General features: G+C 53.7%; 2 protein-coding genes across 4 annotated transcripts in view; one reads left to right on the top strand and one right to left on the bottom strand.

Moving 5' to 3' along the window:
• Window positions 1-1337: 1337 nt before the first annotated feature.
• RHOF (ras homolog family member F, filopodia associated) lies at window positions 1338-12980 on the top strand. Its single transcript, XM_019733961.2, has 5 exons — window positions 1338-1639; window positions 1910-1997; window positions 10042-10151; window positions 10240-10374; window positions 11342-12980. Exons 1-5 carry the CDS (start codon window positions 1502-1504, stop codon window positions 11504-11506), a joined length of 636 nt encoding a protein of 211 aa, XP_019589520.1. The 5' UTR covers window positions 1338-1501; the 3' UTR covers window positions 11507-12980.
• A 972-nt stretch (window positions 12981-13952) lies between these two features.
• The window catches only part of TMEM120B (transmembrane protein 120B), a 50503-nt gene continuing 38947 nt past the window's right edge, over window positions 13953-25508 (bottom strand). For 2 of the 3 annotated variants that reach the window (XM_019733953.2, XM_019733954.2), the window contains exons 6-12: window positions 25409-25498; window positions 18258-18323; window positions 17687-17748; window positions 16387-16479; window positions 15454-15518; window positions 15065-15133; window positions 13953-14604 (exon numbers count right to left, since the gene is read on the bottom strand). In XM_019733953.2, coding sequence (XP_019589512.1) covers window positions 14491-14604; window positions 15065-15133; window positions 15454-15518; window positions 16387-16479; window positions 17687-17748; window positions 18258-18323; window positions 25409-25498 — 559 coding nt within the window. In that variant the 3' untranslated portion in view covers window positions 13953-14490. The remainder of the gene's footprint in view (window positions 14605-15064; window positions 15134-15453; window positions 15519-16386; window positions 16480-17686; window positions 17749-18257; window positions 18324-25408; window positions 25499-25508) is intronic. The other variant, XM_074321002.1, reaches the window with a different exon arrangement.

Here is a 25508-nt window from a genome sequence, read left to right as displayed (position 1 = left end):
GTAAATTTGTCTAGGGGTGCTTGACCCAGCCGATGCCCTCTGGGTGACGGGGTAGGGCTTCTACCCAGCGACCTGGAATTGGGCCTTTCGTCTTCCCAGCTTTGGCTCTTTTTGGGCTCCCACAGGCGGTCGCTGCTACCCTCTGGTGGTCAGATCCTGCCTTGCATCCACTGAAAATGACCCGGCACTTACGGAACTGCCAGGTTGGCAATTTCCTCCCCGAAGTAAAGTTTACCTCATCTTTGCTGAGAACTTGAAAATTGGGAATATTCAGGGTGGGATTGGGGCAAGAAGATCCTGAGTCCAGCCAGCCCCTCGCTGAGGAAACTACCAGCTGGGAAGACCCTGCCCACTCAGCCATGCCCCAGTCAGTGCCTGTCTTGCCACTCAATTGCTGCAGGGGTCCGTCCCCTGCCTCTCCTGACCAGTGGTCTGGCTTGGGTAAAAGAAGTCAGCCTAGTGTCACAGGGAATATAGTGAGTGCTCAATAAAGAGCTTTTTTGGTCGGGGAGTGAGGGTTGGGGAGAGTCTGGGATGGAGGACGTGGGGCAGCTGGCTGGAGAACAAATGTCTGGGTAGGAGTTATCAGTCTCCAAAGTGGACTATTGGGGGCCCCAGCTGATTTCAACTAGAGCTACCCTGGCTTTCCCCGTCCCTTCCTCGACGGTGTCTTGCTCGGTTCACGCCTACGGCCCCTGGTAGAGGCTCTCGCTAGCGTGGTTCGGAGCAGCTTACCTCCCGCAAGCCGCCCGCGCCGAAGCGATCGCCCAGCAGAGGGCGCCAGAAGTCTACCTTGCGTTCCTAGGGAGGTGGGGGTAGGTAAGCGGAAACGCTATTCCCCACCCCCAACCCGCACCCACACAGGCCCCCGGAGGCCCAGACCGGTGGGCAGAAAACCACCGTGCCAGCATTTTCCCTGGCATCACCAACCTACCTCCTGTGGGGAAACAGGTCACAGGTGGACTTCCCCCAGGTCACACAGCTGGGGCGGGACAAAGCTGGGGTACTTTATCCGAAGCTTGAAACCAAGGCTCTAGGAACCCGTGTGTGTGTGTGTGTGTGTGTGTGTGTGTTTTCGTTGGGGGGGGTCAGTCCGCCAATCAAAGAGTCGCTGTCTGATTGGCCAAGCCGGCCAATCAGAGAGCCCCTGCCAGAAGGCGGAGCCTGCCAATCGGGTGGCCCGCAAAGAGCGACGGAAACGATCGGATCTTGATGGTGGGGGACTGGGCCGTGATGGCGGGGGAGGGGTGGGAGCTGCGCTTGCGGTTAAGCATTTCGTTTCTCAGTTACCTCAGTTTCCCTCCAAACGAGAGGCGAACGCCCCCGGCTGGAAGGAAAGTGAGGCTCGAAGTCTGCCCGGTGGCTGCCTGGCGGAGGCGGTGCCAGCTCCGAAGGGGCGGGGCGTACCCTAGCCCCACCCCTGGGGCCCGCCCCCTCCCCGGAGCGCTCAGTCTCAGATCTCTGACCCGCGCTCTGCTGTCAGTACTGCGGGCTCCGGGCTATGGACGCCCCCGGGACCCCGGCCCACACCGCCGCCCCAGGCCTGGGTAGGAAGGAGCTGAAGATCGTGATCGTGGGCGACGGCGGCTGCGGCAAGACCTCACTGCTCATGGTGTACAGCCAGGGCTCCTTCCCCGAGGTGAGGCCCGCCGGGGTGGCTGGAGGCGGGTAGGCTGGGGGAGGTGGAAAACGGACTTGGGACCACTGTGGGAAAAGGACGGTCCTCAGTCTGTGCCCGGAGCCCGGAGCCCGGGTCCCCGGCCTGCGCGCAGAGGCGGCCGCCACCCCAGGGCTCCCCCTCGGGAATCCCAGAGCCCAGATGGGTGAAAGTGGAAGTTTCGGGGAGTCCAGCGGGACCCTGGGACCCCGCTGCATCCCTTAAGAACCAACGCGATCCCTTCTCCGACAGCGCTACGCCCCATCTGTGTTCGAGAAGTACACGACCAACGTGACCGTGGGCAACAAGGAGGTGACCCTGAAACTCTACGACACCGCCGGTGAGTGCCTGCACGCCGAGGGTTTCAGGGTCCTCCCGGAGGGTTTTCCCCGCTGGGACATCCCCGCCGGCAGGCCTGGCCGCCCGCCTTGGCGGGGCCCTGACAGCCCATCACTCCGGGAGGCCGCGGAGGGGCCCTGGCTGGGAGCCAGGTGACCACCGCCTGGCTGGTGGCCTTGGAGGCCTAGGGGACCTCAATCGCCCATCTGTAAAATAAGTGAATTTTGAACGAAGTGAGCTCCTGGGCCATCACCCAGCGCTGATGTGCTGAGAGTCCTCGGCTTGGTTCCTCTCCAGTGGTTCTAGAAAATCGTGGGCTTCTTTCTGTTACGCCTGTTGCCAGGATTCCGTGTTACCCGCTGTGGTCTCTTAAGATTCTGTGGGCTGCAGATTTGAGTCCCCTGGTGCTAGGATTCCGGGGGCTGCAGATTTGAGTCCCCTGGTGCTAGGATTCCGTGGGCTGTATTTCTGGGTCCTATGCTTCTAGAATACTCTGGGCTACAGATCATAGCTTGTGACTTCCAAGAGTCTGTGGCCAACAGTCCTGAGACTCCAGGGTCCTGTGGACGCAAATTTTGATTCTTACGTTTCTGGAATGACATGGGTTACAGTGAGTGATTCTGAAATCCTGTGGTCTACAGTTTTGAGCCTGTGGTTCTAGGATTCTGTGGATACGGTTCTGTGCTTTCCTGGTTCCCTGGAAGAAACCAGGCACAGAGCTCTAGGGAACATCAGAACGGGAGGTTCTTCTGCCACCAGCAGCTTCTAGTGGATTTAGGCGGCTTGCATCTGAGTCATTAGAGTCCCTGTGGTTGGGGGAGGGGTGGGAGACGTACAGCCAATGAGAGGATTTGGGTAACACTGGTGGGTCGTGGGGGCTGCCTACCCTCAGGGAGCTTCCATCCTGTCCTGGCTACCCTCTGGGCTGAGTTAACATTAGGGAGCAAAGGTCAGGATCCCCAGCTGGGGACTCACCCAGCCTCTGTGACTCAATGCGTGAAACCATGTTATCAAGTGCCTGCCCTTTCCCCAGGCAAGCCTTGTACTTAGCAGGTGAAGTCTCCCACTGGCCTTCCAGCCAAAATCCAGACACACCCCTCCCCCTCCAAAGCTGCCAGTAGCATCTCTCACTCCACCTGGAGAGGATCAGGAAAGGGGCTGACCCAGCCCCAGACCCCAACCGCTGTGCCTGACTTTGGCAGGCTTTGCTGTGTGGGTGTGTCTCCCTCTCTGCAGTGGCCTCTAAGGACCTCCCCCTCTTGTCAGATGAGGGCCATGCTGGGCTGCCCCCAGAACTGGGCCATGCTTTCACCCCTTGAACTGGGAAAGCTACTGGCTTCTGAGGAATTCCCAAGGGTGTGGCTGCAAGAGCAGTAAAAATTGTGGTATGTCTGAAACACTTGGTTTCACATGTTTCCTGTCCAGCCCCAGGGAGGGGCAGGTTCATTAACTCCACTTTGTGGGTGGAGCACTGACGGCCCCCCAGAGAGTCAGGGGAGTTTTCACTCTCTCCTCCTTCCTCTGCCCTCAGGGTGTCTTCCCAGTTCACTGTTCACCTAAGCCTCCTGCATCGGACCCAGCACTTCTGGTCTTTCTGGCCTCTCCCAGAGAAAGATGCTCAAAGAACATGTCGGGGTAGATTGTCATGTGCAGGTTCTAGAAAGCTTCTACTTGGTGTAAGAAAGGATTTGCTCAAAGAGCTGCTTTGGGAGGGATGGAGGGAGCTCCGGCCCTGAGTCATCAGAATTGTTCGACCACCCTGGGCCCTGATCCTGCCTGTCCATGTGCTTTGGAGTCAGACCTGGGCTTTGATGCCGGCTCCCCTGCCTGGCTGTCATCAGGGATGTCTGGGCCTTGGTTTTGCCATCTGTAACCAGGCCTAAAATAGTGGTGAGGAGTAAGTCAGGTCCACGTGCTGTGCAGCACCCAGCACAGGGGCTGGGAGAGGCTTGCTAAGTGTTGTCATTGTTATTTTTTAGCCTCCCCCGCCCCCATTCAGGCCTGCTGAGCTCTGGGCCCACCCCACCCCTGCTTTCCCATCATGACTCTTCCCAGCCCTTTGAACCTCTCCACGGAGTCTGGGAGACTAGGCTGGCCCCACAGGCAGCAGGACAGTGCGGGGAGAACTGTGGCTGCTCCCTCCTCAAGGGTATCCTGCTGGGACAGGGCTGTCACAGGGCTTGACCTGGGAAGCCCGCTGGGGAAGCCCGCTGTGGGGAACTTTGTGAAAGCGAGACTAGGTCATTCCTTTTTGGTAAGCCAGTACCCAGCACGGTGCTCGTCCTAGAGTGAGGCTTGTGGAATGAATAAAGGATAAATCTGGATGCAGATGTGTCCCTGGAGAAGTCCTGTGTGATAAAGGCAATGACATTCATCTCTACCTGTGGGGTAGACAGGTATCAGGAGAACATGGCAGAAAAGGATGGCTAGGTGACCAAACAGAGAAAGATAGAGTGGGTAAGCTGGAGATGTGTCTAGTAAAGGTTGTAGAAGGTTCTAGAACCTGATGGGCTAGACCCCATGGCAAAGGTGGGGAAAGGCGGGATGCAGGGAGGCATCTTTCCAACCAACCAGTGGTGACCAGAGCTCTGGGATGGGTGGCCCCCCCAGAGGCTGAATTTCTCCACACCCAGGACCTGGCCACAGGGGCCCACGTGGGAGGCCAGTCTAGTGACTTGTCTTCATCCTGCGGAAACAGTTACAGACACCAAAGCAGCAGGAGGGTGGATGGAGGGGTGACGGAGCGCTCAGTGCTCTGAGGTGAAGGAGGTGGGGGCTAAGAGCACCCTTTTCTTAGCAGTCTTGCCTGCTGGCCCTGACACCCTCAGAGGCAGGAAGCTGTGGTGAGGTCTGAAGTTTCCTGGGCAAGGGGAGGCGGGGTGAGGTGGGATGTTAAGACACCAATCAGAAATGGAGTTATCTGGGCCTTGGGCTGGGGTGGGGATTTCTCAGGGAGGTGGGGCGCTGTGGTCCCCTTCCCAGCCTGAGATGGGAAGAGGAAAAGCGGGGGCCAGAGGACTTGCTAAGACAAGGAATCAGGGACAAAGGGGTGTCTAGGAACCAGGAGCACTGGAAGCTCAGGGAGCCGAAGCTGTGGGTGGTGAGAATGCGCTCTCAGCTCGGGGCCCGCCGACTCCATTCTCTGGGGAGGACGTGCAGGGGGCCGAGTCCCAGTAGCACTAGTAAAAGTGGGTTCCTCTTCGGGCAGCTTCTCCTTCTCACGCTGCCTGCACCCTTCCCATGACCAACACTTCAGCCAGAGCTGGGACCCGCCTGTCCTGTGTCTGTCCAGCCAGCTGATTTGGGTACCACTGTGGCCTGAGAACACCCTCTCTCTTCCACCCAGCTTTGGGCTTTAGAGACCCCTGCCCCCAGAAAGATGACTGTTGCAGCAAAGCTCCTTCCCTCAAAGGAAATACCCTCTTGTGAAGTGAGAGCCTCACTTCCTCCCTGCGCCACAGACCTTCCCTCACCAGAAATAAAGGCCTCCTTCTACACGGAACTCTGGGCATTTTAAACATCTGAAGCCTGTCTGCAGTGGCCGGAGTAGGACCCCTGGGTGCCTGTAGACAGGTGACTTGGCCCCTTTAAGCCTTAGCACCACTGTGGGTAAATGGGGAGGGTAATAGTATCACCTGTAGCTGGAGGCCTCCTAAAGCTTGTGGGTCTAAAGATCCAGGGTCAGAGCCCCCACCCAGGCCCTCTGTCCCTCGGAAATTTCTATTTCAGCAGTAACCACAGTGGCAGCGCCTCACCTGTGTCCAGCATTACTCAGCCTAGAAGTCCTTGACTTTCAGTATCCGGCAGGGTTCTCATCCCCTTTCCAGGCAAGGAAACAGGTCACAGAACGTGAGTCAGTGCAGTCTGGCACTCATGACTCACATGGGAGAGTTGTCTAGGACATTGCACCTCTCCCGAGATGTGAGGTCACAGCACCCAGAAGTCTGTCATCTGCAGGCCCGGTCCCTGTGTGGAAGCCCACACTGAATCCCGGGGAAAGCCACGCCAGGCACAGTCAAGCCAGGAAAGCAACCTGGGGGGGGAGGTGAGATCTGGGTGAGCCAGAGTCCCTCTCTTTCTTGAGATGCCTTTGTTGGTAGTCTTTTCCTCACCTGGTAAGGGCTGGGCTTGTAGGATGAGGCTAGCTCCCTACCCTTTGGGGTGGACTGAGAGAAAGGCACCCCAATAGTCCTGCCGATGGTCTTCTGTCATTTACAAAGCTTCCTCTGAGTTATGTGACCTTGGACAAGTCACTTTACATCCTCTGTGCTTCAGTGTCTGCATCTGTAAAATGGGCATAACAATAACCCTACCTTATAGAGTCACAGTGAGGAATGATGAGTCAATGCAGGTAATTCTGGCGGGGCCTCTGGCAGATGATGAGTGAGCACGGCATATACATTTTGCTGATGTTAAACATTTTATTATCATAGGCATCTAGAGTTCACCTGCTCCTCACATATCTGTTTCACAGATGAGGAAACTGAGGTCCAGATGTTAATTCGCAATTGGGAAGGCTGGGGAAGGCTTCCTGGGAGAACTGGCACTTTTAGAGTGGCTTTGCAGGCATCTGACCTTGGACTTGGGGACTGCGTTGGCACTCCAACTCTCAGGGAGCCTGCTTATGACCTTGAAAGATGTCCCCCTCAGCCACGTGGGCTCCTAACAGGAAGAACCCTCCCTGCCCAGCTTGCGTCCTGGGGCAGCTGCTTAAATTAACACAGGTGATGGCGGTGCAGTGACCTTGCAAACGCTGAGAGCCATGGCAGTTACCATCACACTTCCTTCACCCACTCATTCATTTCTTCCTTCATTCACCAAACGTTTACCAAGCTCCCGTGTCCCAGGAATAACAGGGAGCCGCACAGAGACAGCCCCTCATGGGGGAGACAAAAAAAAAAAAAAAAAAACACCAGAAAAATAGTGACATCAGGTAGTGATAACGTGCTAGGAGGAAAAATAAAGCCACGTTTGTAGGTGGTGGGACAGACCGGGAAGGAGGCTGTTCCAGAGCAGTTGGGAAAGATGTCTCAGAGGAGGTGACACTTCTCCAGAGACCTGAAGGAAAGGAGGGAGGAGCCATGCTGCTACCTGGGGAAGAGTCTTCTAGAAGAGGAGGGAACGGCAAGGGAGGAGTTGTGGAGGTGGAGCAGGCTTGGCCTGATTTCCTCCTATAGCCCTCAACAGCTCTGCTGAAACCATCACAGCTGAAATTGCCAAAACCAAGGGGCACCTCTCAGCCCTCGTCTGACAAAGAGTCGAACAACTTCAAAACCACACCCAGCTGATACTGGGCGCCTGCCAGCTGCCAGGAATCATTTTTGACAGATGTGGCCCCTGCCATCAAGGTGCTTACAGTCCACAGGGACACAGACAGTGAACGAGGAAATACAGGAGTACAGACTGGACACTCAGGGTGGGGAGCCGGCTGCCAGCGGTGAGGGGAGGCCTGCGGAATGAGCTGGCAGGTGAGGGAAGACAGGTGTGTGAGCACAGCAGGCCTGTCCTACCACTGCTTGTCCACTCCCGCCACATTTCAAAAAGGGGGGGGGAGAACACGTGCTCCGCCACCGTTACAAGCCGCACCACACATGGTAGAAGCCCAGAACCTATTTTTGCACAGTGCAAAGCAGAATACAGCATTGCTGTGTTTTTGCGGAAGGAACACCCAACTTAGCTTGTAAAGGACTGAGGTTTGAGTCCTGGCTCATTCACTGAGACAGTGACCTGGGGCTGGTCACGTCACTTCCCTAAAACTCTTGTTTCTTTCTCTGTAAATGGGGTGTTCCTAAGTTCCCCGACTCAGCGGTTGCTATCCGGATTTAATTATTTGTAGGGAAAAGCATTCTGAAAAGGACATCAAGTACAGGGTGGTATTATTAAGTAGAAGTCGAGACAAGGCGATGATTCTGCAAAAGGAAATAATGTGGATGGTCAGTCTGAATGACTGAAAATAAAATGCTAGGAAGAAAATGGGAAAAATTAGGGAAAAGCTTTCCAGGTATAGAGAACAAGTGCCGAGGCTCTGAGACACAGAGCTTGGTGGATCTGAGAAACCGAGGAGGGCACCTTGACTGCACTGCAGGGAGTGAGGGGTGTGGAGGGGGGGAATAGGGGCAAGGTCGGTGGGTTCGCCCCCCATGTGGACGGACCACTATGTTTGGATTCTATCAAAAGGGCAACGAGGAGCCATCCAGGGTGTTTCAGTTGGGAGGAGGGGGCAGGATTTTACTTGTTTTAAGATCCATCCTGCTGCCAGGTGAAGGATGGATTCATTGAGGGGCAGCAGGAGACCAGGAAGGAGGTGGCATGGGAGACCTCCGGTGGCTTGGCCGAAGATGGTGCCATGCTGTCCAACAGAACTTTCTGCAGTGGTGGGAACGTTCTACACCTGCGCTGTTACAGTGGCCGCTGGCCCTATGTGGCAATTAATCACTTGAAATGCAGCTAGTGTAATGGAGAATCTGAATTTTTAATGTTAATTTAAATAACCACATGGGACTAGCAACTACTCTACGGGACAGCAGAGGTCTAGAAAGACATGGACAAACATTAGGGGAGGGGACAGTTTGGGGACAGAAAGGGGAGGAGATGCGTAGGAATAGCATGCTGAGCCGGTTTCCCACTGTCTTATAAGGATTTCTCCAGCTTTGTGGCAAGGAAGGCAGGAGGGTCTGAGTGCACTGGGCCCCGACTACCCCTCGCCCCTTCTTCACTGCTGGGGGGACTCTGGCTGCACGACAGCATGGAGTCCTCCTGGCCTAGCCACCGTCATGACTGTGGCAGCCATTCACTGCACACTGCCAGGGGTCCCTGGGTAGAAGGGGAGTCAGTGGGAAGAGGGTGGCTGTGCCCTGTCATCAGTGGGGGGCCAGAAGCAGGACACAGGATGTGGCCTGTCCATGCTCAGTGGAGAGGCCTTTGGCAGGGAGGCTGTGCAGGGCAGGCTGGCGCCACCGGGGCACCCAAAGGCTGGAGGGAGGGATGGGGTGGGGGATTCCTGGTCCTCCCTGTCCCTGTTCAATGGAAAAAAGTCGTTATCCCTTTCTGTAGAGGTGGCTGGGAGGTCACCAATGAAAGGCGTCCGCTCTCCCTGTGGGAGTTTTTCAGAAATACTGGGCATGACAACTAAGTGCGGCATGTGAGCCTGGGCCTGCTTCTGGACCCGGGAAACAGTACTAGAGGACGTTATTGGTGAGATCTGAACACGGCCTGTGGACCGGATCGCTGTTGCTTTGCCGAGTTTGGTAGTTGTGCTGTGGTAGGTGAGAGGACGTCCCTGGTCTTAGAAACTCCTTAGGGAAGTACCCCTGCGTGAAGAAGCCCAGAGTCTTCAGTTGCCTCTGAGAGTGAGTCCTTTGTGCTTTTTCTTTTTTGTTGTTGTTGCAATTTTTCTATGTTTGAAATTGTAAATTAAAAAATTAAAAAAAAAAAAATCCACACCCACTGCTGCTCTAGCCCAGCCTTGGGCTCTGAGTCCATTGGTGCTGGGGAGGGCTGAGCATCAGGAGCTGTCAGTTCTCCCCAGGTGAGGCTGATGTGGGGGAAGGGGGGTGACAGCGGCTGTGGGGGGTGGACCTGGGTGGGGAGTGTGCTTGTCATCTCCAGCTGTCTACCCCCGCCAGCATTTGCGGGATGGCAGGAGTAATTCCACCTGAAGCCATGCACCTCTCAGCGTGAGGGGCACCCTCCCTGGTTAATTGAATCTTTGGCAAGGCGGGGATATGGTTTCAGAGTCTGTGCTTTCAGCCTGAGCACCGGGGCGGGTTGGGGGGGTGGGGTGTCTTCAGCATAATTGCTAGCAGCTTTTCCAGCATGTACTCTATAATCAGGCCCAGCTCTGAGCACCGCCTGGGTTTTAGCTCCCATAATCTTTGCTACCTTCCAGGGCTGCCACCTGTTTTTCAGATGAGGAAACTGAAGCTTAGAGACAGGAGTCACTTGTCCAGGACACCCCACCCCCTTGCCCATCTGAGCCCAGACAGGGGACTCGGGTGAACAAGGGAGGGGTGCCTCCCTGACCCCCACCTGCTCTCCGGTTTCAGGGCAGGAAGACTATGACCGACTGCGGCCCCTGTCCTACCAGAACGCCCACCTCGTGCTCATCTGCTATGATGTCATGAACCCCACCAGCTTTGACAATGTCACCGTCAAGGTGAGGCCTGTCTCCCAGCCAGCCTGCCTCTGGGGCTAACGGCCACGAATCTACTCCCAGCCCTAATGCCCAGCCTCTCCCTCCACAGTGGATTCCTGAAGTCACGCATTTCTGCCCTGGGACACCCATGGTGCTCATTGGCTGCAAGACAGATCTGCGGAAGGACAAAGAGCTGCTGCGGAAGCTTCGGGCGGCCCAGCTTGAGCCCATCACCTACCTGCAGGTCAGCCAGGGGCCGCTCCCTTCCCGTCCCCCAACCCACCACCAGGAGCCAGCATCCTTGGGCACAGCCATAGCCGGAAAGGCTCCCAGGCCTTTGGCCTCTGTGCCCTAGTGGCCTTTTGGACAGCTGAAACAAAAAGGATTCTAAGAATAATACTTTTAAAATAGTGTTGACAGCCCACTTATCTGAGCACTTTACATTACATACCTCATTTAATCCTTATAACCCTGAGGCGAGTACTCTTAGGTGTTCCCCATTTTACAGGGGGCAAATGAAAACCCCGAGAGGTTAAGTAGCTTGCCCAGAGCCCCATGACTAACCTGAAGTGCGGCTAGGAAGCTGTCCCAGTCACTCTGCCTCCCAGAGTCTGGGACATTATCCACCATCCTGTCCCGTCTACCCGATGGGGAGGCCCTTGTATGAAAGTAGGCTGCCCCTAAGCGTCCTGGGCAAAACCAAACCCCATGGTTTTCTGGGTGAGGCACAGGAGAACAGAAAAGGAACAGAAAGGAAAATAAAATTTAATAAAAAGACTAGCATTAATAAAGTAAATTTGTTTTAGAAATAAAGATATTTTTTAGTCTAATAGCAGGCTCAGTTGCCTAAATTATGCTTTCGAGAGGGAGAGAGGTACATTGGAAGCCCTTGCTCTCTTGGGGACTTCAACTATTCTGACAGGCCTGGCAGACACAGCCCCCAACCCCAGTTCTCAGAATTCTGCCCCCATTTCTGCCTGAGGCTGGACAGAGGGTGCGGTGGAGGCCAGGATAGCCCTTAGCCAAACAGACCCTTCTGTTCCATCCACACACACTGGTGGAGGCTGGCCCTGGGATGGAGAGAGGGGCACCACACCAAGGCCTCCACCTCCAAAGAGCCCCCAAAGCCAGCCCCAAACCCACGAAGGGCTGTCAGAAGGCAATCCGTGTTCCAGGCCCCTCATCTCATGCTGGCACCTCCCCCAACCCAGGGCCTGACAATCTGTGAAGAGATAAAAGCTGCCCTCTACCTGGAATGTTCCGCCAAGTTTCGGGAGAACGTGGAGGACGTCTTCCGAGAGGCCACCAAGGTTGCCCTCAGTGCTCAGAAGAAAGCACAGCGGAAGAAACACCAACGGCCATGCCTGCTGCTCTGACCCCTGCAAGGCGGGCCATATGGCCCTCGGAACAGAACTGACAGGGCTCAGGTGCCCAGGCTGCTCCCTGGATCCTGCCCCTCCCAGTTTTCAAAGGGCACTTGGGGTTGGGTGTCTCCAATGCCTGGTGTCTGAAGCCTATGGTGAGATTCTTAGAACATTCTGGAGCTCCCTCTTTTCCCAGCTGGGGCTCTGACCATGAACTCACCTCTGGGGTCCCACGGGAGCTGTGGCCTGCACAGTGGTGGGTGAGGGTGCCTGACTTAGTCCATCTGTACTCTAGAACTGGCATTTGTCCCCAGGACTCAGGAGTGCCTCTTCACACCTTCCCCCCAGCCATACGTGTCCCTTTGCACTCCAATAAGGTACTGAAAGCCTGTGCTTGAAATGACAAACTACACTGGGTATGTGGGTAAATGTGGATTTGGCAGCGGTCCCCACGGCTCCCCCAAGCCTGCTGCTCTGGTGTCAGCCGCCTCCCTGGGCTCCCAAGATAGGCACAGCTGTATCCTCCAGCTTCTTGCTTCCTTCCCCCAGGAACTCTGGGGTCACGATGGGGTTGGGCCTATCAGGAGAACACAGGCAGCAGCCTAAATATGGGTGCCGGCACCACCCCCACCCACTCTGCCCCTGTGCCCCACACAGAGGACTTCAGTCGCAGCCTTCGCCTCTGCTGCCATCTTTCCAGAGCTGAGCGCACACGCGCAAGAGAAGAACCTCTCAGAAAGCAAAACAAACACTCTGGAGCACCCATCCAACCCCAGCTCAGGGTCTCCTCACCTGCGACACCCCCCACTGCTGGATACGCGAGATGAAAAGTGACATCAGCCCCTGATCTTGGGCTGGTCAGTTCTCTCTACAGACTGTTTGCCTGTCTGCAAAAGGATGGCACCGGCTCATTTAAATAGTCATCAAGCTCCTGCCTGCCCCTCACAGCCAGCATTTCTGTCAAGATGTGTTCTGGAGCCTAGACCATCCTGGCCTCCTTTAAGAACGGACTTCATCGATCCCCTGCCACAGATACACTGAACATCGTTCCAGAAGGTCGGGTTTGGGGGAACCAGGAGTTTTGAAACAAGTGCCCCCGGTGATTCTAATACCCCCAAAGATCGAGAGCTGCCTGGTTCCTGAGTGGGCTCAGGATTCAGCGTTACCTAAGATGGGATGATGGCTTAATGTGGCTCCTGCCTCAGCCCCCGCCCTGCCCACTGTTGTGACCCCCACTAAGCCTGCACCTCTGTAAAGTCAATGCTAGGGGAGAGATTTCTGAAGTCCATCCCACCCCACTGACATTCCCCACGGCCCTGCCATGCCCTGGGGACACAACAGAGTGTTCATACCAAGGACCTCTTATTCTAGCAGAATCCAAGGCCTTGTGGACAAATGATGGTCTAGGACAGAGGTGAGCAAACTCGCCTGTGTGCCAAATCAGGCCGCTGTATGTTTTTGTAAATAAAAGTTGTATTAGAACACAGCCATACCCATTCATTTATGCATGGGCTGCTTTTGCCCTATGACTAACTGCAGGCTAAAGTAGTTGTGACAGACCAGCTGGCTCTCCAAGCCTAAAAGTTACCATCTGGCCCTTTACAGGACAGGTTTGCCAAGGCCTAGTCTAGGGCAAACCCAAGTACCTAAAAGGCCAGGTGGGAGGCCCAAAGAGTGAAGTAGGGCAGGGACGAAAGGGAGTGGTGGGGCCTGCGGCAAACCAGAGAGCAAGCCCACCACCCTAGAGAGGCAGCTAAAGCCAGCCATGTGCTGCCCTGTGGGGAATGTTGCCAAGTCTTTCCATTTTTCTAGGGAAAGTAGGAATCTGGATTTTTATGTGTAATCTTACTGGGGGGAGGGGGAATTTCATATTTTAAAAATGTAATTAAAAAATCAAAGCATGGCTGTGGACACAGCTGTGAACTCTGGTCAAAAGGGGATTTGTAGGGAAGCAGCTAAGGGCAGCTGATGCTCAGGTATGGGAGAAGGGGCAGAAAACTCAAGCAAACATTCATCCCGCCACCCCTGAATTACAAATCTAACATGGGGTGACCTGCAGACTTGCCCCTCAGACTCTTCCCCCCATTCCAGAATCTCTGAGGTGGACGGCTGGGTAACCTCCATGCTGGCTGAAGCCCCAGTCAGCACTCAGGGTCTTGGTTCCACTCTGAGTACTCACTGCAAGATTCGGGAAGGTGGGTTGAGGGGTTAGGGGTCAGGAAGCGCCCAAGAGCAGACCCAAACTTTCATCATTAAATAAAAACCCTCACACCACCCAAATGATGCAGAGGCTGGGATGCCCTCTGGTGGTGACCCTCCGAAAACCCTCCCAACCGGCCCTCCCCTCCAAGTTGCTCCAAGGGCCAAGAACCCCAGGCATCAGGGAGGTAGGGCTGCTTTCCCCCGGTGGCCAGCAGGCAGGAGACGCGGGAAGCACAAAGAGCAGGAGGCACAGACGGTGGTTCTCCGAGAACTTAAATACTGGCCCCACAAGAGCGGAGGCCAGGGGAGGTGGGAGCTTACAGCAGAAGCAGTGCGCCCGCCCGAGGGAGGCTCCACAGGATGCCCAGGGGCTTCCTTCCACCCCCACCTGGGATCTGTAAGTAGCAGGTCGCAAGTCCAACCCCAGGAGGCATGTCCACACCCCACCCTGAGGGGCTCAAATGATGGCAGTGGAGACAGAGAGGCTCCCTAAGGCTTAACTTCCCCGTCTGGCGAAGAGCAGCAGGGGAAGGTCGGAGAGTCTGGGGAAGAGGGGAGGACCGGGTATTAAATACGTCATAAATAGGAAGGCGGGGCAGACAGGCGGGGCTCACATTCTTCTGGTTCAGCCGGGGGCCAGGGCCTCGGCCCTGCTCCCTGCGATGCCCCTAGCCCCTGAGGTCACTGCTGCCAGGGGCCACTGGCACTGCTGGGAGGAAGTCAGCAGCCAGGGTGCCGACTGGGATCCCCGTGCAGTCTCAAAGTCTGAGGGATCGAGGGGCATGGTCCGTGGCTCACGGCTTCTTGGCCTTGTTTCTGTTCTTCTGGAGTTTGGTGTGGACGACTTTCAGTGTGGTCAGGAAATTGCCAAGGAAGAGGACCAGGAATGTGAGCGCCAACATGAACACCTGGTGGGGGGCAAGAGCAGGGGGAAAGGAGGAAAAGGCTGCCAGCTCTGATTGGCTCCCCTCCCTCAAGTGCCCACCCCACTCCTGGACCTCAGAACTGGCTCAGCACAAGCTACCCACAAACTGCAGGGTTTTGCTGGCAGAAGGCAGAGCTCTGGGCCAACTGGGTGAAGGGAGGGAGTCCTTGGGGTCAGGCAGGGTCTTCGGGGAGAGGGGGGGCTCCTCCCTGGGCACCCCATAGCACTCCATGGGGTCAACCTCCTAGGTATTTTCAGTCCACTGAGGGGCTTCCTGAATTCCCACCCACCGTCTTCCAGACCCCAGTAGCAGAGAGGTCTGAGCAGCAGGGCCTCATAGAGGGGGTGGAGGTGGGAAGGGCATGGTTTAGAAAAGAATTCTCCCCAAGCCGGCTGTCCTCTGCCAGGCCCACCACCACTCCTGCCATATGCACACACTATACCTGCCATTCTCTGCATTCCTCGTGGCTGGAGAGCTCAAACAGCGTCACTGCATTGTAGAGCTGCCAGAACTGCAGAGAGGGGAGGCAGGCACTGCTCACCCCACCCGATTCCCCTGGGGACCCACGTGGGAAAGCCCGGGGAGATGCACCAGGACCCCTGGCTTCTGGTACCAACTGCCCTGATACACTGACAACGCCCCCAAAAGAAACTGGGGCACCTTAGGCCACAGTAGCCTGAGGGCCAGTTCTGGCTTCTGCCTTTGGCCTTCCAGGACCCCATGGGGCCCAATTCAGGGATAGCTGGTGAATAGTGGAGAGGCCTGAGGACCTTCTGTTTCCAGGGGTCGGCCCAGAGCAGGGGATACCCAGAAACTCCCAGGGGGACTCACGTGGCCACAGAACAGAAAAGGCAGAAGGAAGGTGAGGCCCCGCCACATCCAGGACTGGAATCCTTCTGTGGAGAGGAGGGAGGGAGCAAAGGGCCCATGTGAGGGGTTTGGTTGCCGCCACGGCCCTACCAAGCGCCCCCTGCCCAGCCACGCCAGTCACCCTGAGATCAGCCAGGCATAAACACACACTGGGCAGGGGGAACAGCCTTCACCTCTTACAGGTACGTGAGTGCTCACTATGAAAATAACCCAGAGATCGTGCAGAACACCTGTCACCAGGCCTGACTGCTCTCACGCTTCAAGTGGCCATGAGCTAAGGGGGCTGGACCACACTTATGAATGCTGATGTGCCGGGCCGATGTTTGCAGTAAGTTCTTTAATTTGCATTTCATGATGGATCATTTGACTGCATCATTTCAATTGAGTCTTGACAAAGTAGAGCCTATTTTGCAGAGTAATTCGATGGAAACGACAATCACAAAAGATAGCAGAGTTTTATTAAAAATAGTTTCCCCTGAAAGTTTAGATGGGGGGTCTCCAAGCTTTTCTGATTGGGTACCCACGTCTGTGAGTTAAAAAAGGTTCCGCATTCATTATACATAGTATCTGTAGGCATATTACACGTAAGTTATGTGTGAGCAACACCAGGCTAACATTATATTGATTATAAAGCATAGACAGAAAATAGATGCTTAAAAAGGACAAGAGAGATCGAGGGCACACAGCTGGCCTCACATTTGTCAGCTGAAACAGAACCCACGAAGAATTACGAAAAGCCACTCGGGTAGAGGCCGGGAGCCCTGGCTTTGTGTGTGGTAGGTCTTGTGATATCCTTACTGGCACGAGCTCCCCGTGTGGGGAGTTAGGGGTGAAGTCTGGGGGAATGGGCAGGGGCCAGTATATGTCCCCCCACCCCACAAGTGGGCTACTCACCCACCGTGAGGTCCAGATGATTCCTCTCCCCTAGAGCCCTCAGCCGGTAGAGGCAGCCCCTCTGGTAATAATATTGCAGGAACTGCACACAGCCTGCAGGGGGAGCACAGCGCCCGGAGGATTGGGTAACACCTCCACGGGGCAGTGGGTCCTGTGGGGGGTGCTCTGGGTACAACCCTCTTCCACCCCAACACACACACACACACACACACACACACACACACACACACGTCTGAACCCACTTTATCTGGGGCACCCTGCGTATAAGCCTCTCACGCCCCCCACACACACACACACATGCGAGTATGAACCCACTTTATCTGTTATCCAGAATACAAAGAGAGATCAGGATATCTGAGGACCCCACAACCCCCCCCCACCCCCCCCAGGCTAGAAACTTGGAGAGCTTTCTTAGGCGTGTAGTAGGTACTCAAAAGATGCCTGTGGAATGGTGGCCCCGTGCTGGGAGCCGTGTGCAATGACAAGACGGCCAGAGACCGTTCGATACAATGGGATACTTGCAGGCACTAAAAATCAGGAGAGAGAATGCTGTGTGTTGATGTGGGGAAAATACCCATGTAATTGTTAAAAGAAAAAAAAAGCCAAGCTGTATGTACAGAGGGATCCCCTGTTTGTAGGCTATACATAATGCAGTATATATGTATTTATGAATTAAAATGTTTGAAAGGACACAGATCTATTAACAGTGATCACCGTTACGGGTGGGGTTGTATATAATTGACCTTCTCAGCTTTATATAGCTGTATTTGTAAGCAGGGTTTTATTTAAAAATTAAATAGTATTTTTTGAATAGGTATAAAATTCAAAGGGAACAAACAGGTACTTGGTGAAAGGTACAAGTCTCTCTCTTTTTGTCCCCAACCATCCCCCTTCCCAGAGGCAACCCCTGGGACCAATTTATACTGTATATAAACCCAGAGCTATTCTTAAATGAGAAAAGGAACATATATTTCCATTTTGAGGAAAACAAAGTTAGTGCCCCCAACACCACTTAGTTCCTGGAGGTCACAACTGGTCCGATTCTGGTCTGGGGGGACAAAAGTCAGTGACTGGGGCTCCAGGGAGTGGGGGTGGGTCAGGCCATCCTTTTCCTGGGGCTGGGGGCTGGGCGGTAGGATGAAGGTGACCTGGGGGGCAGATAGCTCTTTTCTGGATTTCTGGGACCCTCCCCCGCCCCAGGCTGGCCAGGGACCGCCCCCAGTTTCAGCTCTCTTCCTCAAAAGACACACCCCCTCATTGGGACGGGGCCTCCACAGGGAACTGTGCAAGAGACACTCACTCTGAAAAATGGAAAACGCTAAAAACTGATTGCGAAACTTCTGATAAATGAGTCCGTTAGGCCTGCAGAGAAGTGGGGACAAGCAAAGTTCAGGTGTACTGAAATAGACATTCTTCCCTCCCATTCCTGTTCCAACCAAGAGAGAAGAAAAAGTTTCACAATTAAACTCAGATCCCTGATTTTTACCCTTCTTTGACCCCCGTGTCCCTGGGGCTAGAGCCAGGTAATTCCATCATTGCTGTTAAGTCTGTTCGGGAACCAAGGGAGCCCGTGGAGTTTTGAAGCCTAAGTTCTCACCAGTTCCCCCGCCCTCCATCTTAGTCTATTTGGTGCCACAGCCTTCTGCATCCCTGTGCTTGCTCCCTGTCACCTCTGCCCCTGCCAGCAGGCAGACAGGACATTCCCAGGAAAACTCCCCAGCTGGCCCACACTTCCCTTCTTGGCCCCAAAGTCAGTCCAGGCCAAGGACTTTGAAAGCCCCATCTGAGCCCTCTCGTCCACCATGAGTCCCCATTTACAGCCACGTGGGGAGGGCGAGCAGAGCTGGGGGGCTGAGGCAGGAGACACTCACCAGGTTAGCATCACGCCAGACAGGAATGTGGACACGTAGTGGTGAGACACCCACCAGCCTTTAATTCTCGGAGAGAACAAGAGAAGGAAAAAGAGCTTAGGCAGGGAAAGAAACACCGGCGTCTCCCAGGTTCCCAGCCCATGTGGGCAGCTGGGGGTGGGGGTGGGAACTGCTCTGTGGCATGAAAACTGCCATGAAATAGACCCATGCCAAACTTTGCCCTTCCCCCTGTCCTGCAAAGACACACAACCACACATAAGCCACTGGCCGATTAGCCACAAGACCCACAGAAGCACTCAGGCCTCCAGAGGCTTCTGCTGTCATCAGAACACAGCCCAAACTTCACCACAACTGCAAGTCCCACCTCTCTGTCCTCTCCTCCTTGAACCTCCCAAACCCATTGCTACCTCAGGGCCTGCTATGAGCTGAATTGTGTTCCCCCAAAAGTCAGAGGTTGAAGCCCTAGCCCCCAGTGTGATGGTCTTGGAGATGAGGCCGTTAAAGAGGTAATTCAGGCTAAACGAGATCATAGGACAGGCCCGAATCCAACAGGACAGGTGTCCTTATAGAGGACACACAAGGAGCGTGCATGCTCTCAGAGAAAAGGCCATGGAAGACACGGTGGCCGTCTGCAAGCCAGAGAGGCCTCAGGAGAAACCAATCCCGCTGGCCCCTTGGTCTTGGACTTCTGGCCTCCAGAATTGGAAGAAAATCCATTTCTGTAGTTTAAGCTGCCCAGTCTGTGTATTTGTCATGGAGGCCCAGCCTTTGTACTAGCTGTTCTCTCTGCTCCGAGACTGTGGTCTTCCTGGTTCCTGGTCCAAATTCAACTTTTGGACCAACTGTCATCTTCTCTAAGAAGCCTTCTCCAACCAACTTATCTAAAACCGTCAGACAGATCTACACTGGATCACCTTACTCTGTCTCATCTTCTTCATGGTGCTTACCACTACCTGGAATGATTCACTATTCTTTTTCTCGTCTGTTTTCTGAACCTACTTTCCCACTCAGATGTAAACTCCAGAAGAGCAGAGATCTTGTCTGTCTGGTTCGTCGATGTATCTGTGACACCTGGCTCAGAGCAGGTGCTCAATAAGTGTGCTGAATAAACAGAACATTTGCCCAGAGCTGCAGCGATCTACGTTACCCTGGACAGATGCAGAAAAATGACAGACTACACACGCACCATCTCACACCACCCCAGAGCCAGCTGCTCCCTGGGAGCCCCACGCCCTGAGCTTATCTGCTCCGCCGTCTACAGCAGGCCCTCGCCCAGCCCTGGACTTTACTCGTCCAGTCCAGAAGCTGGGGGGACTCCGTTGTCAGAAGCCAGCACTCCCCTAGCGCAGACCTTTCCCATTGGGGAGGAAGCTGATTGCCACCCCCTCCTCAGAGTCAGGGGCACCTGAGAATGAATATTAGACCCTTAGACCTTTGCCCTTCAAAGGCCCTGAGCTTGTCTCAGGCCGCTGCTGGCCTTCCCTGCCCCCCTCTAGGAGCTCAGTTATCCGAATACTACATGGCAGAATGTGCTTTGCCAAATGTAGCCTGGAAGCCTCCGGGCTCCTTCCTCCCGAGAACTGAGCACTAGTGATCGGGACGCCTGAGGCCTCCATGGCAGTCATCAACCTATGTCCCTTGAGAACTCTCTGCTGGGAGAGGACTGGGGTGGGGGCAGAGCGAGGAGCTGGGGTCCAGGGCACTGCAGCTCGTGAGAGGAAGAACCGAGCATCTGCCAGTTTGGAGGTGAGCTGCTGGATCCGACTCTCTTTTTAGCTGAAATCATCCTGAAACTTGTTCTCAGGTCTTGATCCCAGACCAGTACCTATAGATGTGTCATTGGCTTCTTAAATGCCACATCACATTTCAGGATGCGGCTCTGCCACACTCCACTTGGCTGTTCCTCAGCTGTCACTATCATCCTCGATGCTGCCAGGACATCCCTGTGGAAGTCCCCCAGTGTGATGACACTGCTTCTCCAAGACGTGGGTTGGTAGCTCAGAGGGTGTGTGCATTGCTACTTATCAAAGTTTCCTCCAAAACTGCTCTCCAAGTGTACACTCCCATCAGCAGTAGAGGGCAATATTTGCTTCTCCAAACCCTCACCAACACTGGGCCATCAATTTAAACATTTCTGCCCAACTTATTAGGTGAAAATTGGTGTGTCACTGAGGTTTTCATTTGCTTTGTCCTAACACGTGGGTTTGAGCAGTCTTAAAACCTTTCAACCAGAATACAGACATGAGAAAGGGTCTGGATCTTACTCGTCCCTTCTCTTTGCAGCCCCATGACAGTTCTGGGCATTAATTAGGTGTTCAGACAATGGCCTGTGGGTCGCTCAAGGGTTATGGTGAGGGACAAGGCTTTTTCCTTTATTCCCAGCACTAACAGCACTAGGTAAACAGTAGGCGCTCAATAAATGTTGAAATGAATGAAGTGATGTCCAGGAGGTATGGCTGGCGAAAGCTACAGCTGGTCTGGATGCCATCAGCACAGAGGTGACAGGAGATGGCTGCAGGTGCCACATGAGTTCATGGAACAAGGTAAGACATCAATCCACGTCTTTGTTCCCCGTCTCTCCCTCCCCAGACTCTACGTGGGTCCCTGGCACTAATTCTCTGATAGAAAAGGCAGTTGACCTCATTCTGACTTTCAGCTAGAAGAGCACCCAGGAAGCCTCTCTGGAACCTTCCCAGTTCACCACAAAGCCACATGCAAGTCCTCAGTTTGTGGCAAGCTCCACGCTCCTCTGTCCTGCTCCCCAAAGCTCCCCTGAGAAGTGCCCTCTCTCTGTCTGGGAGATACGGGCTCTGGGTAACAAGCTTGGTTGAGCAGCAGCTTTTAATTTCACAGCTTGCCGTGCCCAGAGCCCAGCAATGACAGCTGCCACCAATAAACACAGCTCAACGGCACTGGGAATGGCTAGAAGTCACTTCATCTCCAGTGCAGGCCTCACCAGCCCCGTCGCCCATCTGCACACTCCAGGGCTCTGGACAGGTTTTGTGCATGTGTGTATGTTTATATAACACTTTTATTATTGCGATGTAATTCAGATCCCATACAATTCACCCACTTAAAGTATATATTCACAGAGTTGCGCACCTGTCAACACAGTCGGTTTTAGAACAATTTTGTCACCCCAAAAAGAAACCTGCACACTTTAGCAGTCACTCTCTGGACCCGTTTTGCCACAGAAATGAAGCTCGCAGGAGCTAACGGGCTTTTTAATAAGCAGACAGTAGATGTCCCGGGAAGGGCGGTGCACTCCTGCCAGAATGTAGGGACAGCATGTCCTGGTATCTGAGGATTGTTCCCCAGGGAGACCATGGCCCTCCCTTCAGGGCACCTTGGCCATGTTTGTATGCTTGCATAAGACACGTGCACCAGCCACTATTCAACCGCAGGCCATTTCTGGCTTTGTGCTTCCAGTAATCTGGGCAGTGGAGGGAATGGCTTCTACACTGAGGATCCCTTCCTTGCCTGCCTGCCACCCTATCCCTCTGTGTGCCAGGAAAGGCTTTTATAAGAGCACATTAGAGCCAGGCACTGGTTGGCTGGCTAGACAGAAAAATGAATATGATCCCTAATTCATTATTCATTCTGGCTCAGAACTAACTGTAGGGGACATCTGCTGTTTTGCCTGTCTGTCAATCAACCCCCCCACCCCCTCTGGTTCCAGGCGTCAGCTTTCTTTCGGGGAGGGAACTCACCCTTACACAGTCTGGGTGGTTGGGGTGCAGCTGAGTGATATAACTGGGCACATGACCAAGAGCCAGCCAATCAGGGCTCTGCATCCCTCCAGCCACAGTGATTGGCTCAGGGATGAGCATGTGACTCGTGCCTAACCAATCAGAAGTCTGTCTCAAGATTGCAGCTAGACTTGTAGAGGAAAGTAGTTTTTTCCTCTGGGATTGCTGACCCAGTAGGATGCTGACTTGGGCTGTGGGAACCAGTGCAGGGGACAACAGAATAGGTAGAATGGGGTGGGTGGGGAAGGGAACTAACATTGCTTGAGCCCTTTTCATCCATTTATATGCTCCCACAAATCCCCTTCATATTTATTCCTATCGGTGGTTTTCTCTCATTTACAAAATTTGCAAGGGAAGTTGACTTGCTTATTGCACTAACTGAGCTAATGAGTTCATGGGAGGCATCAGACACAAAGCAAGGGTGGTTCCATCCCATGATGGGGGAGTCCCCCCCATATTCCCACTTCTCTAGGCCTGCTTCCCTGACCACACCCCTAATTCACGTCTCAGGTGCAACCAGGAACAGAATGAAAGAGGCTCAGTCAGACCAAACCTGGGCAGCAAGCCTCCAGGAAGACCATATGGCTCAGCTCCACCTGTCTTTAGAACACCGGTATGGCCCCAAGGACCTTGCCTCGTTGCAGAGCTTGGGTTCAATTCACTTCTATAAAGACCATGGGGCGTGTTTACTGGGTACCAACCCTGAGCTCCCGAGCTGGCCCTGGGATGCTTCAGAGATGAAAAAGATAGAGTTCACCCCAATCCAGACCCCTCCCCACTCCTCCTCCCTGTGCTCTCTTAGTTACTGGTTTCTTAGCGATTCCCTGGGAAGGGCCAAGCGTGAGGGGAAACCTCAAAGGTATCTCCCTTGCCCACGCCCAGGAAAAATCAGCACCGAGAAGGAGCTGAGGAAGGATGGAGGCTAAATATCCAACAGATGTAGAGGGTGAGTCACAAGTTTTAGTCACCTAGATTCGGCCCATCTACCATGCACCCCCCGGCCCCCACAAATTGGCCAAAACTCCCGTAGTCATTTCAAAAGATGAGGCACCTGTACAGGCCCACCCCAGCCATTCCAGACTCCGCACCTCCACCACATGCAAACCCCGGCCCCAGGCCAGAGTGGTAGGATGGGTCTGGAGGAAAGGTGCCATTACCACTGGAGATTCCTGAACTATATTTGCCATAAATGGGTCTTTCTAAAAAACTCTATGAATGCTCCCAAAAAGCACTGAGTATGAGCGATCTTAGAGTCTCTAGCTCAGTGTCTGGCACAGTGATTAATGACAGATGGGAGCAGAGTGGACCCACATGCAAAGCTTTGCACTCCAAGCTGAGAGACAACCCTTCCTGCTGTCCTGTCGGAACACAAGCTCAAAGGAGGCCCTGAAAAAGCCCCTGATAAAGCACTAGGCAAATAAGGCTTGGCTTTGGAACCCCTTTTCTTCCCCTTTTTGTCCCCCTGCCTATTTTCCTGGTGTACCCAACCCTTACAATGACCTCTACTCGGTCACGCTCCCTTCTCTCTGGTAACCCCCCATCTACAGACTGTCATACTAGAGAAAAGAACTAACCAGAGTAACTCTTACTAAAGTGTTAGTTACTGTTAGAGACGCTGAACACTCTTAATATGAGTCCATCAAAAGGGTGAAACTCCAAGACTGACAGCAAGCGCATGGGTACAGGATGAGAATTAGTAACAAGAACGCTTTGCCCTGGTCCCATTTCCCCACTGTATACTACCCTGGCTCCCCGCCAACCACACCCAAAAACAGAAAGACACTATTCACTAAAATTAAGGAAAACTATGAATGTTATTTATTTGGTAAGATTTTCTACTTCAGTGTTTCCCAAAGCATGGGGCGAGTTTTTGATGATACTCAAGATAACACCAGATGGTACTGAATTGTCTTTTCTGTTCTTTCCATTCTCCTGATTAAGTCAAGGAGAGAGTCTTGGTTGAATGCTAATACATCTTTAAAGCCTCTGACGATCTGCTCATTTCCCTTTTTACACACATGTAAGAGAGAGAGCAGGCCTCAGGCTCAGCCTTCAGGAAGCAAGAATGATTGACTTCAATAAATTAGACAATGAAAAGAAAGATATTTTTCTGCTACTTCCTCTTTCCTGCAATTGAGGCTGGTTTTCCATGTATGGTAGTGACATAAAGTTTCCTTTTAAAATAAATATTTACTTAAGTAAACAAAAATAAAGGAGAGGGTTGATTTAACAAGTGGGAAAATGATCATCCAGGGGATATGTGGACATGGCAAAAGTGGCACGGTTGGGACAGGACTGAGGGCAGTTTGAGAAACACTGATCTTTTCTAAAAGGCTACAGGCTACAGGGCCACATACCTAAGAACCACCGTTCCCCGTCCTTACCTCTTGGCTCTACGTTCAGAGTAAGGCCCGGCAGAGCAGGGATATGCCCTAAAAGACCACTGGGCAGAAAAGTGAGAAGGTGGCAAATTATTTGGGAGTTTGGCAGATGTCCCAATCTTAAACACACAGCTCCTGGTGGTTTCTGACTAGCCCCCAGGAGGAAGGAAGCGGGGAGGGGTTCAGAAGTTGTTACTTTTTGTTTCAGGAAAGGACAGGGTAAGAATGGTGTGCAGAGGTTCAGATGGCCACGCCAAAAAGGAATCAGAACTATAGAAAATGGGTCCTGCAGATGGTAAGCCATGGGTCTTAACTGAGTCCTGAGACTCTCATCTCCCTATGGGGAACCATCACTCTTGTCACCAGAATCCACTCATCCTCTAGTGACAGTATCCCAATTTTCCTCTGGGGAACCATTCCCCTCCTGACACTCAGCTTCTAGGCTTCCAATGACGGCCATGGTGGGGGGCACAAGACTCAAGCCTGGCCAATCACAGCAGCGCATTCTCTGGCCACAGTGACTGGTTCAGAAACAGGCATGTGACCCAGTGAGCACCAGTAGGACCCAGTAAGCTCCTGAAAGAGAGTAATGTGCCCTATTTTGCTGGGAATGATAGAAATAAAGACATAAGCCTGGAGCTGCCAGATGGCCCTACAAGGAACCTGAGAATAAAGACAACACAGAATAGGTGAGAGCAAGAAGCTGGGTCCTGATGGCATTGTCTGAGCACCTGGATTAAGCCTTACCTGAAGTCAGCCCCAATGGACTTATTCCATGATATGAGAAAATAAATTTCCTGTTATGTTGAACTCATTTGAGTTAGGGTTTCTGGTAAGCAAGAGACTGACCACAACAAGTGACACTGCAGTTTTCCTCCTCTCTGGGTCTGAACAGGTCATGGAGGCCCCCGAGGAGGAAGGGAACGCAGGATGAGAGTGACAGCCCTCACCTGCCTCCCCTCCATGACAGATCTCCCTTCGGCTCCCTCTACGCCCCCCACAAAACCAGGCCCCCAATTACCTTGAGCCGTTGCTGATGAGAATACTCTCCCGGATGGTCAGGGTGCAGTAATACCACACGAGCAGGAAGTTAAAGATTTCATCTGTGACCCTGGTGTGGA

The sequence above is a fragment of the Rhinolophus sinicus genome, linkage group LG16, assembly GCF_036562045.2.
Source record: "Rhinolophus sinicus isolate RSC01 linkage group LG16, ASM3656204v1, whole genome shotgun sequence".
Lineage (NCBI taxonomy): Eukaryota > Metazoa > Chordata > Mammalia > Chiroptera > Rhinolophidae > Rhinolophus > Rhinolophus sinicus.
Note: the sequence above shows the minus strand (reverse complement) of the source record. Positions and strands in the feature narration are given on the sequence as shown.

What these genes read in the sequence shown, in the direction of transcription:
- RHOF (XM_019733961.2), top strand. Translation starts at nt 1,502, where the DNA reads ATGGACGCCCCCGGGACCCCGGCCCACACCGCCGCCCCAGGCCTGGGT. An exon ending in GCCAGGGCTCCTTCCCCGAG is followed by an intron (nt 1,640 to 1,909) that starts GTGAGGCCCGCC and finishes CTTCTCCGACAG; the next exon opens with CGCTACGCCCCATCTGTGTT. An exon ending in AGCCCATCACCTACCTGCAG is followed by an intron (nt 10,375 to 11,341) that starts GTCAGCCAGGGG and finishes CCCCCAACCCAG; the next exon opens with GGCCTGACAATCTGTGAAGA.